Source organism: Paroedura picta, chromosome 8 (genome assembly GCF_049243985.1).
Source record: "Paroedura picta isolate Pp20150507F chromosome 8, Ppicta_v3.0, whole genome shotgun sequence".
Taxonomy (NCBI): Eukaryota; Metazoa; Chordata; class Lepidosauria; order Squamata; family Gekkonidae; genus Paroedura; species Paroedura picta.
In genome coordinates this window covers 6497014-6516713 of record NC_135376.1, presented here as the reverse complement: position 1 = coordinate 6516713, position 19700 = coordinate 6497014, and the positions used below count along the sequence as shown (strand labels likewise).

At 49.7% G+C, this 19700-nt stretch overlaps 1 protein-coding gene across 3 annotated transcripts in view; it reads right to left on the bottom strand.

Annotated features, from left to right (window-relative positions):
- The window catches only part of FAM131A (family with sequence similarity 131 member A), a 71189-nt gene that overhangs the window by 14108 nt on the left and 37381 nt on the right, over window positions 1-19700 (bottom strand). For all 3 annotated transcript variants that reach the window (XM_077348239.1, XM_077348241.1, XM_077348240.1), the window contains 2 exons: window positions 15861-15954; window positions 8896-9078 (listed from right to left, as the gene is read on the bottom strand). In XM_077348239.1, the coding sequence (XP_077204354.1) occupies window positions 8896-9078; window positions 15861-15954 (277 nt within the window). The remainder of the gene's footprint in view (window positions 1-8895; window positions 9079-15860; window positions 15955-19700) is intronic.

Sequence of the window (19700 nt, the reverse complement as noted above, 5' to 3'; positions counted from 1 at the left end):
GTTTTGGCCACTGTGTGACACAGAGGGTTGGCCTGGATGGGCCATTGGCCTGATCCAACATGGCTTCTCTTATGTTCTTATGGCCCCGCTGGTGGACTTCCTGAGGGCACCTGGGTTTTGGCCACTGTGTGACACAGAGGGTTGGCCTGGATGGGCCATTGGCCTGATCCAACATGGCTTCTCTTATGTTCTTATGGCCCCGCTGGTGGACTTCCTGAGGGCACCTGGGTTTTGGCCACTGTGTGACACAGAGGGTTGGCCTGGATGGGCCATTGGCCTGATCCAACATGGCTTCTCTTATGTTCTTATGGCCCTGCTGGTGGACCTCCTGAGGGCACCTGGGTTTTGGCCACTGTGTGACACAGAGGGTTGGCCTGGATGGGCCATTGGCCTGATCCAACATGGCTTCTCTTATGTTCTTATGGCCCCGCTGGTGGACTTCCTGAGGGCACCTGGGTTTTGGCCACTGTGTGACACAGAGGGTTGGCCTGGATGGGCCATTGGCCTGATCCAACATGGCTTCTCTTATGTTCTTATGGCCCCGCTGGTGGACTTCCTGAGGGCACCTGGGTTTTGGCCACTGTGTGACACAGAGGGTTGGCCTGGATGGGCCATTGGCCTGATCCAACATGGCTTCTCTTATGTTCTTATGGCCCCGCTGGTGGACTTCCTGAGGGCACCTGGGTTTTGGCCACTGTGTGACACAGAGGGTTGGCCTGGATGGGCCATTGGCCTGATCCAACATGGCTTCTCTTATGTTCTTATGGCCCTGCTGGTGGACCTCCTGAGGGCACCTGGGTTTTGGCCACTGTGTGACACAGAGGGTTGGCCTGGATGGACCATTGGCTTGATCCAACATGGCTTGTCTTATGTTCTTATGGCCCTGCTGGTGGACCTCCTGAGGGCACCTGGGTTTTGGCCACTGTGTGACACAGAGGGTTGGCCTGGATGGGCCATTGGCCTGATCCAACATGGCTTCTCTTATGTTCTTATGGCCCTGCTGGTGGACCTCCTGAGGGCACCTGGGTTTTGGCCACTGTGTGACACAGAGGGTTGGCCTGGATGGACCATTGGCTTGATCCAACATGGCTTGTCTTATGTTCTTATGGCCCTGCTGGTGGACCTCCTGAGGGCACCTGGGTTTTGGCCACTGTGAGACACAGAGGGTTGGCCTGGATGGGTCATTGGCCTGATCCAACATGGCTTCTCTTATGTTCTTATGGACCTGCTGGCAGAACCTGGATTTTGGCCACTGTGTGACACAGTTTTGCACTAGATGGACCTTTGGCTTGATCCAACATGGCTTCTCTTATGTTCTTATGGCCCTGTTGGTGGATCTCCTGAGGACACCTGGGTTTTGGCCACTGTGTGAGACTGAGTGCTGGACTGGAGAGCCATTGTCCTGATCCAACATGGCTTCTTTGAATTTGAGGGGGGGGGAGGAGGAGGATCAGCAAGTTTATTTTAAACAATAAATCTCCCCCTTAGCTACCAGATGCTCTTGAAGTGGCACTTGTCTAGGCTTTGGGTTCACTGCTGTGTGCCAAGTCTTCTCCCGCACATGGAGAACACAGAGGTCCCACAACGAAGGTTTGTACAGACTGGTTTCAAGGGCCAGTGAGGCAGCCCAGGTCTCCAGGCAGATGCTGTCAGAAGGCAGAGGAACTGGGCCAAACCTGAAAAGTGGCCACCTCCCTTTTGACTGCAGGTTGACTTTTGTATCCCTGGAACCCAGCCTGCCCATTTCAGACCTGGCTCGGCCACCCAGTCGCTGGAGAGCAGACTGCCTCTGAGCGCGCACAGAGAGCCAAGCTCAAACAATCCTGGCACTTCTCTATTTAAAACCCTTGCCAGATCTGCAAGAGCCAAGCGTCTGGAACCACGTCCTGCTTCATTTTGCCTGTCAGCAAACGACCAAGGCTGTGGTTGAACCGGAGCAGAGCGTGCGGCTAATTTGGGGCTGCAGATGCCTGCCTGCGTCACCTCCTGGGGGAGGGGGGAGGGGAGGGGAGGGGAGGCAGTCACTCCTGGTTTCTGACTGTTGCCATTCGTCCAAATTGCCGGCTGCTTGACGCCGTGCCAAAGACGAGACAAAGCAGCCTAGCAGCACAGCCTCCTATTCCCGATTAAACACACCAAGTGGAGCCAGCTGGGTGTAGCGGTTAGGAGTGCTGGCTTGTAATCTGGCGAGCCAGGTTCGATTCCCCACTCCCCCACATGCAGCCAGCTGGGTGACTTTGGGCTCACCATGGCGCTGATAAAGCTGTTCTGACCAGGCAGTGATATCAGCGCTCTCACAGCCTCACCCACCTCACTGGGTGTCTGTTGAGGGGAGAGGAAAGGGAAGGCGACTGTAATCCGCTTTGAGCCTCCTTCGGGTAGGGAAAAGCGGCATATAAGAACCAACTCTTCTTCTTCTTCTTCTTCTTCTTCTTCTTCTTCTTCTTCTTCTTCTTCTTCTTCTTCTTCTATAAAGTGGAGCCAGCTTGGTGCAGTGGTTCAGAGTGCTGGCTTCTAATCTGGCAAGCCAGGTTCGATTTCTCTCTCCTGCATATGCAGCCAGCTGAGTGACCTTGGGCTAGTCGCAGCCCTGATAATGCTGTTCTCGCAGAGCAGTTCTCTCAGAGTGCTCTCAGCCCCACCTAACTCACAGGGTGCCTGTTGTGGGGAGAGGAAGGGAAGCCGCTTTGAGACTCCTTCAGTCAGTGAAAAGCAGGGTCTAAAAACCAATTCTTATTCTTGGGGCCGAAAGATGGTCTTGCCCCTTTAAGAGCTGCCAGGGAAGAATGGCATGAGCAGGTGACTGTCCCGTCCCAGAACAAAAGGAACAGTTTGACAGCTCTGGACTGGGAAATCTATAGCGATTTTGTGGGTGGAGTCTAAGGAGGCGAGGTCTGGGGAGGGGAGGAAGTCCAGCAGGGATGTGACACCAGAGAGCGCCCCCCCCCCCAAGAAGCCATTTTCTCCCAAGGAGCCAATCTTAGTCATTTGGAGATTAAGTTGTAAGAGCAGGAGGTCTCCAGGGGCCATCTGCAGTTCTGCAACTCTGCTCCCTTCAGGGTTCCCCTTCTCTTCTCCATTTTTTTCTCACAACAACCCTGCGAGGGAGGCTAGGTGGAAAGCAAGTGGCTTGTCCAAGATCCATCCGCCCGGCTTCCAGGGTTGGACGCTGATTCGAACCAGGCTCTCAAACTGCTGCGCACGTGACTATCTGCTGCCCAAAGTGGCCAAGCTAGCAATTCGGGGCTTCCCACATGAACCTCTCCAGCCTTCTCTGCCTGCATTGGCTATGCGAAAAAAATGCATTTGATTTCCATCCACTCCATTTGCACCCCACTTCCCCCCCCCACGAGAGGGGCTGAGAGCGCTCTCCCCTGCTGCCTTCCCCGGGATACCAGCAGCCAGCGAGAGGGAAAACAAAACAATCAGATAACTGTCCTCCACGATGGAGAGGGAAATCGATGAATCAGCCCGACCCGTGCTCTTCATTTGCAAGCTGACAGGTGGCGAAGGAATGGCGGAGGGGCTGCCAAAGCACAGGCCGTGCTTTTTCCAAAAGATGAATCACAGCAGTGTCGGTCCCGCCCCCCCCAACCCCCCCCCAACCCCCCCCCCAAGTCCCTTGAGCATACTGGTTCAGCGGCACTGTCGAAGGCTTTCACGGACAAAAGTCTACCAGTTGTTGTGTCTTTTCTGGGATGTGTAGCCACAGTCTGGTAGCTTTAGTCTCTGGTATTTTGGCAGTAACTGTGGCAGATATCTTCATAGGAAGGACTCCACATATACCCAGAATAAACATTCCCTAATGGACTTGCTAATGAACTCTACCTGGACATAGGAAAAGTGCTTCCTAATAGACTTTATTGATTTTTAATCATTTCTAATTTTATTTATATACCACCGCTCCCAGCAAGCTGGCTCACGGCGATTCACGTTGTATAAAACATCCCATGAAATTTCCAACATCTCACCATTCCTAATATTAATAAAATACCCATAAAATCATACCCTTATAGTAACTTCTATAAACAGAAATTAAAATAACAATAGGGTTAACATTTAACAATTAAGCCATCAAACAAATAACAATCAAGATGGTGGTAAGACAACCCAATTCTTCTCAAGCATCTGTGCGGTTGTAGTGCCACAGACAGAAAGGGGATAATGAACTTGCTAATGAACTCCATCCAGACACAGAGAAAAAAGCACTTCCTAATGGACTTGTTAATGAACTCTACTCAGGCACAGGAAATGCACTTCCTAGTTCTAGTCCATCCAGTGAGAGACTCCCAGATAAGACAAAAATGTGATGTGTCACCCCCCCCCCCTCTCCCTCGAGAAGTAAATTAAGTGCCCAGCAACTGTTCATATACTCTGGTCCTACCTCTGAAATTGCCAGCCACAGTTCCTGGCAAAACGTCAGGGACCAAAACTACAGGACAACATCCCCACTGTGCGGAAAACCCATAACCCCCACTCTAGCAGCACCTTAAACCTAAACCTTGGACTCAAACTCAGACTAGCCCTGGATTCAAACTTGGCTCTCACATCTGTAGCTTATCCCTGTATAATCTGTATGCCAATTTGCTGCTCTTTACACAGCGTACCAAATGTGCTATTCCAGTTTTAGCTGGATTTTGTTGTTTTTCGCTCAGTTCCTTATGCATCTTTGCTCTAATGATCCCCCTCCTGGCAACTAACCCCCAGCCCACGCAACTATATGAGACATTTAAGGAAACCGGAAGGAATCATAGAATCATAGAGCTGGAAGGGGACATACAGGCCAAGGAGTGTGAATTGGGCCGTACTGACTCTCCCAGACTGTGCTGATGAGTTGAACGTTGTTGATTTTGGGGCTGATGCTGGATTCAAACTTATTCTCGTGTCTGTTGGTGAACTCTTGTACTTGTAGGTCATTCATGGCATAAAAGAATCAACAGCTCTTGAGAGCCAGCTTGGTATAGTGGTTAAGAGTGGCAGCCTCTAAACTGGAGAACCAGGTTCGATTCCCCACTCCTCTACCCGCAGCCAGCTGCGGGACCTTGGGCCAGTCACAGTTCTCTCAGAGCTCACTCGTCCTCAGCTACCTCACAGGGTGCCTGTCTCAGGGAGTGGAAGGGAAAGCGATTGTAAGCCAATTTGAGACCCCATCGGGTCGTAAAAAGCGGGGTACAACCCTCCCCATCTCTTCTCCTTCTTGATTACTGCCTTAACCCAATCTCAGCTATCATCTCTTATGTATTTTCACTTTAGCCAGCTCTTCTTGGCAATTAAACCCTCTGCTCTCTCTCTCTCCCTCTATGTCAGGGGTAGTCAAACTGCGGCCCTCCAGATGTCCATGGACTACAATTCCCAGGAGCCCCTGCCAGCAAATGCTGGCAGGGGCTCCTGGGAATTGTAGTCCATGGACATCTGGAGGGCCGCAGTTTGACTACCCCTGCTCTATGTAATGGTCAAGGATATTCTGACAAAGTGCACATGCGCACGAAAGCTTATTCATTGAATAAAACTTTGTCGATCTTCTAGGTGTCACTAGACTTAAACTTCGTTCTAACAAAATCTGTGGCAGGGGAGGACCTTTCACGACTCCCTGTTCACTTCTTCAGGGTCAGCCAAAATGTGAGTCTGCCTGTCCTTATATCTTGGAGGGTGGAGTGGTTTCAGAAGCCCCACGGCCCCCCGTTAATTTCCCCCCCCCTGAATAAATACAACTTTTCATGGATGCCGAATGAAACTAGCACTCCATTCTCCAAGACAGAAGGATGGAGGGACGCACTTTCGCGCCGTATCTGAAGAAGCGATTATTGACTCACCGACGTTCCTTTCCACATTTTATTTGTCTTGAAGGTGCTCCTGGGCTCTTTCCTACTGTGACAGTCAGGCCCCTCCGGCTCCCCATCTTCCGGCCTACCAGTTTGTTTTTGTGATGCTCGAAGAGAAATTTAATCAAGGTTATAAAGGGATAGAAGTGTGCTGCCTACGGTTATGAAAGCAAGGCGAAAATTGTTAAAAACATCCAATCACAGCCTCACGTACAAAATCAGTCCATAAAACTTCCAAGGTCAAACCAGTGCCTTGCTTCATATTGTATGCTGGCGCGCGCGAGGCTATGACTGTGTCCTCAATGCGTTTTTTAACTTTCTTTGTCGTAAGGACCTGCAATTTCATATACTTGAACAATTCTGCTTTTGCGATGTCTCCGTAGGGGGCCAGCTCTGGGCTATGCATCTATGATGCACAGGCATAGCAACGGAGAAGTATGCATTAAAAGAAGAATTAGTGGGCAATGCGGGGCCTTTAAAGCATGAAGAAAGGGGATTGGCTGCCTGGCTTGATTGACAGGCGGAAGAGAGTCGCGTATTAACCTCATTGCGCTCTTCCGCCATGTCAAGCAGGCGAAGGGGAGGGTGAGAAGCACAAAAAAGCGGCACAGGAGAGCAAGACAGCAAAAAGGTGAGGAGAGGATGGGAGGCGCGATAACGCTTAGCGTTACGCCATTCCGCTGGCGTAACGCTATTTTGACAGATGTGCAGAAATGCCCTGAGAGTCCTGCGGCCCCTTTCAGACCAAGCAGAGTTTTATACAAGGCATGAGCTTCCGTGCGCGCGTAGCTGTCCTCGGATACGACGTCGTGGAGCGGAAGTGGTCCGGTCCATGTTTATAGGCCAAGGCTAAGAGTCCATTTACATTCAGCGTAATGAAAATGGGTAACCCATTCCAGCGATAAAGGGGGTGGGGAGACAGCAATTTGGATTCGTTTGTGTTCGCTTAAGATTGACTGGCAGGGGAAAACGTTTTGGGTACAATGACGACGTCCATGTTATTTATTCCTTAGAACAGGGGTAGTCAAACCGCGGCCCTCCAGATGTCCATGGACTACAATTCCCAGGAGCCCCTGCCAGCATTCGCTGGCAGGGGCTCCTGGGAATTGTAGTCCATGGACATCTGGAGGGCCGCAGTTTGACTACCCCTGCCTTAGAATAAAGAGAAGAACGGGCAAATACAGAATCACTTGCTGATGGCCACTAGCTCGTCCCTTGCATAAAACTTTGTGAGTCTTACAGGTGCCACCGGAGCCTGGATCTGTGTTGATATCGCTCGTGTATACCTAGTGGGGTCCTACAAGAAGATTAAATTGGCATCTCTTATGACACTGAAATAGCCTTTTTTTGTGCCATTACGATTTCTCTTGGTTTGGCCACCCCATTCACCCTGTACCCTTTCCCCCTCTTTTTACCAACTAGAGATTGGCAAACCTAGGATTTAAAAAAGGATTTATAAAAATTAATAATAAATAAATTTATTTTATTTATTTCCTATACCTGCTTTCCTATACCTGAATTGCCTTGATGCTTTGGCCTTTCTCGGTGCACATAACAAAGTTCTTCTCTTCCTTTGTATGGCAAAGAAGAAGAGAAGGAGGAGGAGACATTTTTTTATACCCTGCTTTTCACTGCCTGATTCAGTCTCAATGTGGCTTACAATCGCCCTCCCTTCCTCTCCTCACCACAAGACCCCCTGTGAGGTTGGTGGGGTGGAGAGAGCTATGAGAGAACTGCTCCGTGAGAACAGATCCAACAGGACTGTGACTAGCCCAAGGTCACCCAGCTTGCTGCAAGTGGAGGAGGAGTGGGATGTCAAATGTGGCTCTCCAGATTAGAAGCCGCTGCTCTTTATCCGCTGCATCACCCTGGAGGCTGGCATGGGGACCGGCTGGCATGGGAGGCCTTTGTCTGCCCACTGGTATCTCTTTCTGCCGGTAGGCAGCCTCTGCTGGTGGGAGCAGCTGGCTCTGTCCCCATCACAGTTCTGCCAGTGCAAAGCCAGCAGCTGAGTCACCAACCGATCCAGGAGCCAAGGAAACGGAGCCCATGTTCAGGAGACAATTGTCACCTTGGTATAGTTGCAATTCTGGGAGGGCTCCAGGATTGGTCTGGAGGCTGGCAACTCTAAACGGTGCCCAGTCTGCATTAGCTCAGCCTGATTTTCAGCCTGACAGCTGCCAAGACTGAACCCTGCCCTGCAGGGAAACAACCTGCCTGATTTTAGCTTCTCCTGGTTGTGCCAGATAACAACAGAAAGGACCTCAATCTTAATTCACTTAAGGACATTAGAGGAACCTGGCTGGATCAGGCCAATGGCCCATCGGTACCACACTCTTGTGTCACACCGTGGCCCAAACCCAGGCATACTCAGAAGACCCACCAGCGAGGCCAGAACTCTAGAACAGGGGTAGTCAACCTGTGGTCCTCCAGATGTCCATGGACTACAATTCCCATGGGTTTGCTGTCAGGGGCTCATGGGAATTGTAGTCCATGAACATCTGGAGGACCACAGGTTGACTACCTCTGCTCTAGAAGTCCTCCCAATCTTGCCCCTCCAGCTCAAAGAATACACAGCATCGCTGCCCCAGACATTAAAATCTAGGAGACACCATGTTTGATCAGGCCTACGGCCCCTCCATTCCAACACTCTATGGCCCCTCCAGGCCAACACTCTATGGCCCCTCAAGGTCAACACTCTATGGCTCCTCCAGGCCAACACTCTATGGCCCCTCGAGGCCAACACTCTATGGTCCCTCCAGTCCAACACTCTATGGCCGCTCCAGGCCAACACTCTATGGTCCCTCCAGGCCAACACTCTATGGCCCACCCACTGTTGCCCCAAAAACTCCAAGAACACAGAGTACCACTGCCGCAGACAGAGTGTTCCCTCTATACCTGGTGGCTAAGAGCCACTCATAGCATAGCATAGAATCCCGTGTGTTAATTAATACCAAAGCCAACTTTGGCCTTTAGGTCCCATGTGTCCCTCCTCAGCACAGCACAGCTCACATTCCAAAGGGCACCCCCCTCCCAACCACCCACTTTCCCCGGCCCCACCGGCTGCTCCCACCTGCGGCAAACCTGGCCTCCTGCTCTCCTTCGCTGAGGTCCGAGTAGGAGTTGAACGTGCTCTCCAGGGCCACGGGGGAGTCCATGGGCTTGCACCAGCCCTTCCACTCGATGAGGTGTGCCACTCGGCCTTGCGCCATCGCCGTGGGTTTGGTGACATGGTCTTTCACCACCTGTGAGATACCTGGAAAGAGAACAGCGCAGCTTTAAGGGGCGGGCGAGACTCCTCCCACGGGGAAGAGACCTCCCGTCTTGTAAAGAGCCTCTCCGCCTCATCAACGGAATGTCCATAAACATTCATAGCGCTGAATGCAGTTACAAAGTTTTGCTTCTTAGCCTTACGGAAACGGAAACCTTTATGTGAACAAAATGGGTCGTTTCATTGTCGCTACGTTTTTACATCCTACCATCAATGTTTCCATTTTTTTTCTGTTTATCAAATAAAATAACATTCTTTGCTGGTTTTTTATAATATTAATCTATCTGTCTGTCTGTCTGTCTATCTGCTGTGTGTCTATTTATCTATTTGTCTGTCTGTCTATCTATCTATCTGTCTGTCTGTCTGTCTGTCTGTCTATTTATCTATTTGTCTGTCTATCTATCTATCTATCTATTTGTCTGTCTGTCTGTCTATTTATCTGCTGTCTGTCTGTCTGTCTGTCTTTCTGTCTGTCTGTCTGTCTGTCTGTCTATTTATCTATTTGTCTGTCTATTTATCTATTTGTCTGTCTATTTATCTATTTGTCTGCCTGTCTGTCTATTTATCTGTTGTCTGTCTATTTATCTATTTGTCTGTCTGTCTGTCTGTCTGTCTGGCAGACCTTGGGTGTAACCAATTATCAGAATGTCTCTGTATAAATAAATGGTTTGACCTCATTTGGAATACTATGTACCATTCTGGTCAGGAAAGATGTCAAAGCATCATAGTGTTGGAAGGGACCTCCAGGGTCATCTAGTCTCTTTCTTCCATGATAGCTGAATTTGGCCCGGATGGCAGCCTTCTTACCAGTTTGCCCTGGGCCCACAGAGACAATTCTTGAGCTCCTTCCAAGCGCTGCGGAATTAAGACGTCGGGAGACAAAATTGCAAAACGGAGACTGTCACTTGCCATCTTCCTGCCTGACGCTAATTTAACAAATCCCCAAACATGGGAATCTGGCTTGGAGCCACTCTTTGGCCTCTGCATCCCCAGAAAGCGTCTGGCCTCTGGGGACATCGTGCGGTCGGCTCTGGTGCCAGGCAGTCACAATGTCGGGGACAGAGGAACCACAGGCGGCCCTGTCACCTCCCTGGCTTGTCTCCCATGGTTGGGTAATTATCGAGCATGTTGAGAGGCCGTCCCCTGCCTAGGGCTTTTGTGCCAGGCCTTTAATGATCACCGGAAATCATCTCAAGTGAGAACTTGCCTGCTGACAGGCCACCCATGTAATTGTTAAACACCTGGGTGTAGCCTGCACTGGACTTTTTACCCATCCCCGTTCGAATGAATCCCTCCTGTCTACGCTGAACACAATTTGCATTGTGATTTGGGGCGCTTTAAATTTTCCCTCTGCAACATGCATGAATGATCCGGAGTGACCCTACCTTTCCCCCACGATATCTAGAAGTAGATATAAGCCTCGATATTTCAAAAACTGCCATGAGTAAATGTGCTTATCTCTGCTCTTTGCGAATTAACTCTGTCTTGTGCCTCATGCCTCCTGCGCTGTAGCAAAGCAGTCTTCCTTGATTGGCCAGGACATCAGTTCAAAGTCTTCCTGGTTCCCGTCACAAGGCTTCCCTTAAAGTGACAGCACTCCAGAAGCCCTAACTTCTCTCAACAGAGATTTGCCTCTTGGTTTCCCCCCCCCCCAGTCTTCTGCTGTCTCCAATACCCCCCCCCCATTCAAGAAAAGAAAAAAGAGACTCCTGCTGCACTTGGCTCACACCCACCCACCCACACACACACACACACACCCATTCTGAGCTTCCACAATCGAGCATGGAACACTTTTCTGTTTCAATGGGGGGGGGGGGGAATAGAGGAAGACCTGAGTTCAAATCATTACGAAACCTTATACCCTGAATAAAACGTTGCTGCTCTTAAAGGTGCCAGTGGTCTCAAACTTTGCTTCAGACCAACATGGCGACCCCCCTGAACCTATCAACCATACACCATTAAGAAGTCCCAGATTCTTTGAGTTGACGTAACCTCACACAGATAGTTTTCTCAATCCCATAGAAAACCCGGCAGCCACCAGTTGGCCTAGAGCCCAGTGCCCGCCCCCCCCCCCCCAGTTCAAGTTCTTGCATCCATCCCATCTTGAGGCATCTTGAGCAAAGATCGTTTCAGGCCTGCTCCTCCTGGGAGGTATCTTTCCAGGTTTCCAATCATAGAGATTTGGCAAAATCTGTCTTTCTGCACAAGCCTTCAATCGCTGCAGGTAAGTCAGGGCTGTGCTCAGAAGGAAAAATTGGCCAGCTGCCTCATTCTTTGGGTGACTGCACTCGAGTCACACTCATCCCTAAGGCCGAAGTGATCTACTTCAAGTGGACCACTTACACCTTTAGCATCTTTCATGCCTCAAGGCTCGGCAAGGTCCATCATCTTGTGGTTTCGGTTCAAGAAGAAACTTCCTGAGTCCTCTCTGTTTGGATTCCAAGGTGATGGCTCCCATCTCCCAGCAGTTTCCCTTCTACCTCTTTTTTTTCATGTTCTCAGCTGTTTCTTGGGCCTCCCCATTGCTTGACAGACCAATATAAGGTCATCCACATATGTAAGCACATCCCGATGCATCTTTCAGTCTTGCCGATAGGCAGGGCTTTGCCTTCCCTTGCTGAAAATTTTTATATTGCAGCAGCAGTGTATAAATAATATCATTTTAAAGATACATTTTTATATATAATAATGCTTCACCAAGAGAACCAGCAGGGTGTAGTGGTTAAGAGTAGTGGCTTCTAATCTGGCAAGATGGGTTTGATTCCCTGCTCCTCCACATACAGCCAGCTGGCTGACTTTGGGCCAGACACAGTCCTGTTAGAGCTGTTCTCACAGAGCGGTTCTGCCAGAGCCCTCTCAGCCTTCATGGTGCCTGTTGTGGGGAAAGGAAGGGAGGGCGATCGTAAGCCGCTTTGAGACTCCTCCGGGCAACGAAAAGCAGGGGTATAAAAACCAACTCGTTGTCTTCTTCTAGAATGCAATTGGAATGAGACGATTGCATGATACACTGCTTCACCAAAATCCTTCAAAAACCTATTTTATCTCCCAGTATGTCAGCATTGAAAGATGCCACCCACGTCGTCTTTGATCGGGAACTGTTCTCCCTTTTCTCACAGTCCTTTTCAACAGACTATAAATTCTGATGAGTTCGGGGAGCAAAACCACAGACCTTTAGAAGAATTTCAGCAAGGTCCCCTCAAGCCCTTCCGACTCTGCTGAACCATCCCAGTTCGTTACGTGGGCAATGGGCTCCCATCTGCCTGAACCTAATGATGCCAGCTCTCTTCATTCAATTCCAAAGAGCAATTATTTTCACGGCAAATGCGAGGAAAAGATCCAGCACAGAACAGCCAACCAAAAGGTCTTCATGTCTGGGTCTTTATCAGAAGTGAACTGACGAGGAGGCTACCGTTCTTGTTCACCTTCGTCCCTCCTCCTGCTTGAAGTTGCTTGGTGGGTGGGGACGCATGCAGTCTTAACTGTGCGATGCTCCAGACTTTTCTTTATACTCCAGAGTTTTGCAACGGGCCCCTTCTGCTGGCAGTTCTGTATTTCCGCACTTCAGTCTCCAAACAGGCACGGCTCCTGCTGCCCCTGTAACCGATCTCTTTATACCAGGGGTGGTCAAACTGCGGCCCTCCAGTTGGCAGCGGCTCATGGGAATTGTAGTCCATGGACATCTGGAGGGCCGCAGTTTGACTACCCCTGCTTTATACCCTCACCTCGGAGGTAATTTGAAGTACAGTCAACATCAATTTGATCTCGTAACTCCAAAAGTACAATCTGATTAGAACAGGGGCTTGGGAAACTGGTCAGGATCATAGCACTTATTTCTCCTGGTGTGAGTGCTGCTCCTGGCTTTGCATAGTGGTTAAGAGCTGTGGATTCTAATCTGGCAGGCTGGGTTGGATTCCCCGCTCCTCCACACGCAACCAGCTGGGATTTATCACAGTTCTGTTAGAGCTGTTCTCACAGAGCAGCTCTTCCAGAGCTCTCTCAGCCCCTCCTACCTCACCAGGCGTCTGCTGGGGAGAGGAAGGGAAGGCGATGGTAAGCCGCCTGAAGAACAAACAATCAGCTCTTCTTCTTCTTTGAATTTATAGGATTGCCAGAAGTCAGAAGCGATTTCACCGCACGCTGTATGCACACGCAGTGAGCCCAATTCAAAATCATGTGCATTATTTCACATTAGAGGCAGGGCTTACATTCAAATACAAACAGAATTTGTGGAAACCTTTATTTCCCTCTGCACCTGGCTCCCGTTTCCTTTGATGCCTTTGCAAATAATACAAGACCTCATTTAATTTTTATGCAACGATGGATATGCAATTATATCCTGCAGTGGCCAACTGACATGTTGAGAAAGATTTTTAAAAAAGAACCACCCAGCTCCTCCTCCTCTTCCTCCTCCTCCTCTTCGTTTTCTTCTTCTTTGTGCAGCCTGGAACTCTGTTACTTGCTCCATCCAAATGTGCAGAAACGTCCCCTCCCTCACACAGCTTAAAATGATATGATTTCCAAGAGCTGTGCATGGTTTTTGTTTTTGTTTGTTTTTTAAAATCTTTTGGGGGTATTTATTCTCCATTTTCCCACAAAGTTGTTTAGCTGCTAGCCACTAGAGGGCTCTCCTCATCACTTATAGAGGTATCAGCAAGCATGCTTTCACATTGACTTCCTGGAATTTTCCCTTGCATTCTGAGGGGGATCGTCTTTAATAGCCTGTGATACTTCCTGAATCTCCAGTGCACAGAGAACTCTTGATTTCCACATTAGATAAGCCTGCCCATTTAACTTTGGAACTTGAAGGAGTGAGGGGGAACTTTCACTTGCAGGCTGGTGAGCTGCGGGCGGGTAGTTTAAATTCTCCTTTCTCTGCTGATGCACCTGGTTCCCTCTTCTTGGGGTAAGCCCAACCAAAGGAAGATCCTTCTGTTTGCAATTCCAATAGGTTTTGAAAAAAATCTATCCCCCCCCCCCCAAAAAAAAGTTGCTTCCTCTCAAAAATATTTTGCTCCCTGTTGCCTGCAGACTAAGCCACACATGGCTTAAGGGTATTCTTTTTATTTTTTATTTTTATTTCTTATATTTATATACCGCTCTCCCCCTTGAGACTCAGGGTTGTTTACATGGAACATTCTGGGCCCATAACCTCACATGTTGGCTACTGAGCAGAGTAAATGAAGCACAGCAGAATAATGCAGCACAAACAGGCCTTCCCCCAATTTCTCTATGGCAACATCACAAACTGCTCCAAAATACCCAGACATTCCCACCCTTGGGACCCAAGAGGACGGATTTATTGTTCACTGTCTATATTTTTAATGGGAACTATTTCTAAGTTAAAATGCTGTGATTCCCCCCCCCTCCCCACCACAAGTGAGGGGTGGAATATAAATCAAATAATAAAATAAATAAATAAATAAACCTGTGTATGCTTCAGCTCTAAGATGCTTCCATGCTTTAGAGGAGAGGAAGAGGGCATAAGGGCAAGCCTTCAGCTAACTGCTCTCAGCAACTGACTATATATTTGCTAATTCCTCTCCTATGTAGACAACTTTATTGAACCCAAGATGTTTCCCATGCAATTCAATCTCAAGTGACGACAAGCAAATCCAAATTGCTATTTGTCTCTGGAATGGCCTATTATGCACGGCCGCTGAAACGGCAGCATGGAGAATGCGGAGGAGGAAGAAGCGAAGCAAACCGCTTACGCATGGGATGGAACGCAACGGCGGCAAAACCCAGGGTACCCGATTATGCGCGCGGCTACTCCAGAGCCGCTTCTGGTTGAGCCCTGGTCCCGGGAAGCTCCACTTTCTTCTGCATCTTGCTAACGGAGCTTTTTCGGCGGCATACGTTGACTCTGCGCCTGGTTGCCGCCTGCAGCGTGCATAATTGGTGATTTTAGCCGCCGCCATTCCACCCCGAATGCGGACCTTCCACCCCGTGCATAATGGGCCAGTGTGTTAACCATTTTCATCAGGCTGTCTGTAAATTTACTCTCATACTTTGCCCATAAGTTATGAACTGATGGCTTCCATTTTATGACATTGTATCTCAGGAAGTGTGCATGCACATGAATGCTCACACCTGGAACAAATTTGTGTTGCACTTAAAGGTGCCAAAGGACTCAACATGGGTTCTAAGGAAAAGTTCACTTCAAAATTAGGGGAAGGGTTACAAGAAAATAAATCATCAACAGTCTATCTCAGCCTTTCTTGACTTTTTTATCATTGAGAACCTCCTGAAACATTTTTCAGGCTTCAAGAAACCTCAGAGGTGGCACCATCATGCAGATTATGGATGGGAAGCAGAGCTGTGGACATGCCCACCTGGGGCCCCTCTCCTTCCCAACCCCTCCAGGCCCATCACTGGCCATTTTGAGAAGGGTGGGTGGGTTGTCATGACCATATACGATAACAATGTACAAGCAGTGACACAGAGATGCAATCTGCTGGAGATGCCCGAAGCCTCATAGAGATTCAACAGAGCTCTCCCCTGCCCAATGTTGAACAATTTGAGCACAGAGGAACTGCTAGTCTGATCTCTGAGGCTCTACAGCGCCATCACTGCAGGTGGTCAGGTGGGGTAATGCAGCCAGGAATTTACAATCAACGGGAGATCTTATCTGAGCCTTCTCTGGTGCCATAAAATTGCAGCACACGATGAGCTATCCCGAAGGAGTTCCACGGCTCTTTTTCAAAGTGCTTTGTTGATGCACAATTTCCACCATGGGATGGGCAGCCTCAAGATTCCCCGTCACTTACCATGCAAAGAAGATCGTGCAAGGGCCGCAATTTCCTGGATAGTGAGCGCTCGCCGGGACTTGGGTAACATTTCGACGGTATCCTCAACATTTACCTGAAAGAGGGGAGGAAAAAGCAGGGTCAGAAGCTGCCATGGGAGCATCACAACAAACGCTTGATCTTGGACTAGAAGGAAATAGAGGCTGAATGACAGAGGCATGGTGGGAAATCTCGTACCAAAATAACCACTGGCCAGCATGTGTTAAGTGCCATCCAGTCACAGCCAGCCCATGGCAATCCCAGCAAGGGGCTTTCAAGTGAAGGGAGAAGCAGAGGTGGTTGGCCATGGCCTTCCTCTGCAGAGCCTTCCTTGGTGCCCTCCCATCCAAATACCAATGTTGCTTGGCTTCCCCCAGCAAGAAGAAGAAGAGTTGGTTCTTCTATGCTGCTTTTCTCTACCCGAAGGAGTCTCAAAGTGGCTTACATTCACCTTCCCTTTCCTCTCCGAACAATAGGCACCCTGTGAGGCAGGTGAGGCTGAGAGAGCCCTGATATTACTGCTCGGTCAGAACAGCTTTATCAGTGCCATGGCGAGGCCAAAGTCACCCAGCTGGCTGCATGTGGGGGAGTGGGGAATCAAACTCAGCTAGCCAGATTAGAAGTCCACACTCCTAACCACTACACCAATCTGGCAAGGGGCCATTGCCTTCCTCTGCATCATCTTCCTTGGTAGTCCCCCATCTCTGTCTCAACCCTGTTCAGCGTTCCCACCAGCAAGGGTCATGTTGCCCATGGACATCTGGAGAGCCGGTATCCTGGTCTAGATATTCATTCCAGGCCTCAATCATTGGCCTGGCAGAACAGGTCTAATTTCCAGGCCTTGCGGAAGTGATTGCGGGGCTCTCACTAGGCAATGTGTTCCACCAAGATTGAAAAAGTTCTCCAGTTATGACCCTGGATGCGACAGCCGGACCCCCCCCCCCCTGCCCAAAAAAAATCTTTTTTTTCTTGCTGTCTACAGACAAGCCTCCCCATACGATGAGGAGCTGTTGGCCAGATTATATGTTAAGAATTCTTCTGCATAATTAAGATGTTATGCATTCCTATTTGGAATCACTTATACTGATCTAAGAGCCTCTTGTGGTGCAGGGTGGTAAGGCAGCCGATATGCTGTGTGAAGCTCTGACCATTAGGCTGGGAGTTCGATTGCAGCAGCCGGCTCAAGGTTGACTCAGCCTTCCATCCTTCCAAGGTCGGTAAAATGAGTACCCAGCTTGCTGGGGGGTAAACGGTAATGCCTGGGGAAGGCACTGGCCAACCACCCCGTATTGAGTCTGCCATGAAAACGCTGGAGGGCGTCACCCCAAGGGTCAGACATGACCCGGTGCTTGCACAGGGGATACCTTTACATTTACCTTATTCTGATCTAATAGCAGGAGGACAACCACCAAGGAAAACTTTGAAAACGGGACTCATCTAGAGACCGTTTTGGTTGGACCCTTCGCATTAAATAAAAAGAAAAACAAAGAGACAAGTTTTTTCCCCCTCAATTTGGATAGCTTTTTTCATTGCAAAGACATATTCTGTAAAATAACGATATTGTTACTTTATTGTAAGCCTAAGGGACAGGTTGACTTTTCTACCACCTGGAAGCTGGCAACTCTAAGCAAGGACGCCCAGGTCCCACTCCCCTACCACGCAAGGTCTCTCTGGCTTTTAAAGCACTGGCTGGTCTCCAGGGAAGGAGCTTTGAGGCTGACGATCCCTGACTTCGAGCCAGTTGTGGTTTGCCGGAGCCATCAATGAACATCTGTAGCTGGCTTAGGCCAAGACGCGTTCAGCCTGGGGGCTGTCTACTCTGGCTGGCAAAAGCTCTCCTGGATGCTTCTAGGGCAGCGGGCTCACCTCTGCCCTATGAACTGGAAAAACCGGACCCTGAAACCAGGCCATTTGGCACACACAGTCACCCTCCCCCCAACACACCTCTCCTGCCAAAAGATTTAGTAGCTAACTATGCTGGTGGAGGGCAAGGGTGTGAGTGCACCTGACCTGCTGCCCACACTAAGCCTCCTCCACAGCTAGCTGGATTTGATCTAGCATCTTAGGGAAGGGGGGGGAATACTATTTAGACCAAGGCTTAACATGGCGTTTATGACAGCAAATAACAGGACAAGAACTTTCAGACCCCTTTTTTACCCTAGTCTACATCTAGAGTCCCCAACTCCTAGTTGGTATCTGGAGAAGTCACAGAATCACAGAATCATAGAGTTGGAAGGGGCCATACAGGCCATCTAGTCCAACCCCCCTCTCAATGCATGATCAGCATAAAACATAGAATCATAGAGTTGGAAGGGGCCATACAGGCCATCTAGTCCAACCCCCTGCTCTACGCAGGATCAGCCCAAAGCATCCTGCTATTTTAATTGATCTCCAGTAGCCGCTTTGGAGGGTAAACCCTGGCATTATTGTTGAACAACTCAGCATGCCTGGGCTTTGGGGGGACACTACATCACTCTAGGGATGTACAGTTGTCATCTCCTCTCTTTTGTCTTTGATCTGCCCTCTGATCCCTCCCTCCCTCCTCTCTCTCTTTTTGTCCTCTCACGCACTCCACATGGCCTTCCACGGAGATGCCTGTAACTGCAGGCCTCCCCTGCAGAGACAATGCCCTTCCTCTCCCCCACGACGCCAGGCAAGCTGGCCAATTGCAATATGGAAAGGACTCTTTCAATTGGCCTTCTCCCTCTCCTTCGGACTGCAACCGGAATGGGGTTGACTCGAATAAATCCAAGTTTATCTTGTTTTGCTATTGACTTCTTGGGAGATTGACTGACAGTTCCCAGAATCACACTTCCGTGACCGGGCAAAACTCTGCTATATGATAGAAATCTCCCAGTTATTATATCCAGTTCAGCTCCCTCCCCTCCCAAAATCCAGGGCCCCGGACTCTACCTGCAAAATCTCCAGGTGTTTTTCGACCCAAAGCTAGCCAGCCTATCCCCTATTGGTCCCCTTGAGCCAGATCGGGCATTGTTGCATGCCACACTTTCCTATCTTTCCACGCATGAGGAATGACGTTCCGGCACAATACCTTTCTTCCCCCGCTCCTCCTCTCTGTGTTATTCTGTCTCTTTCGGTGTATGCCTCAAAGGCAAGGAGGTTTAGCTCTTCTCCAGCCCCGCTGCGCCTCGGAAAGGCTGTGCCCGGCGGCCAAGACCGCTCTGCCCTTTGCAAAAGAAGGCTGCTGGGGAAATACAGGATTGCACATCGGGGCTGGATGGCAGGGCATGTGCAGGAATAACCCAGACAGGATACAGGGCTGACAGGCTTAGGTCTGTTAAAGGGAAGACTGCTTGGCACAGAGAGCCTGAAATGCAGGATTTGCTGCAGGAGGATGTCATGAGGGACACAGGATATTGGCTTATTCCGCACACATTTGATAATGCACTTTCAATGTGCTTTAACAGCTGAATTTTCCTGTGCGGAACAGGAAAATCTGCTTTTAAAGTGCATTGAAAGTGCATTATCCAACATGTGCAGAATTGGCCTTGGTCTGATCCAGCAGGGCTCTCCTGATGTTCTAAGGAAGGCCTCGGCCTCGCTGCTCTCTTGTTGGCCCTCCAGAGGAACTGGTTAGCCCCTGGGTGAGACAGGAGGCTGGACTAGAGGGACCCCTGGCCTAATCCAACAGGGCTCTCCAGATGTTCTTAGGAAGGCCTTGGCCTCTCTGCCCTGTGGGTGGCCCTCCAGAGGAACTGGTTGGCCAGTGTGTGAGATGGGGTGCTGGAGTTCGGATGACAGCCAATTTAACCCACTCTGTACGGTCTGGACTGGAAACAGATTCCTGGGCCGAGACAAACA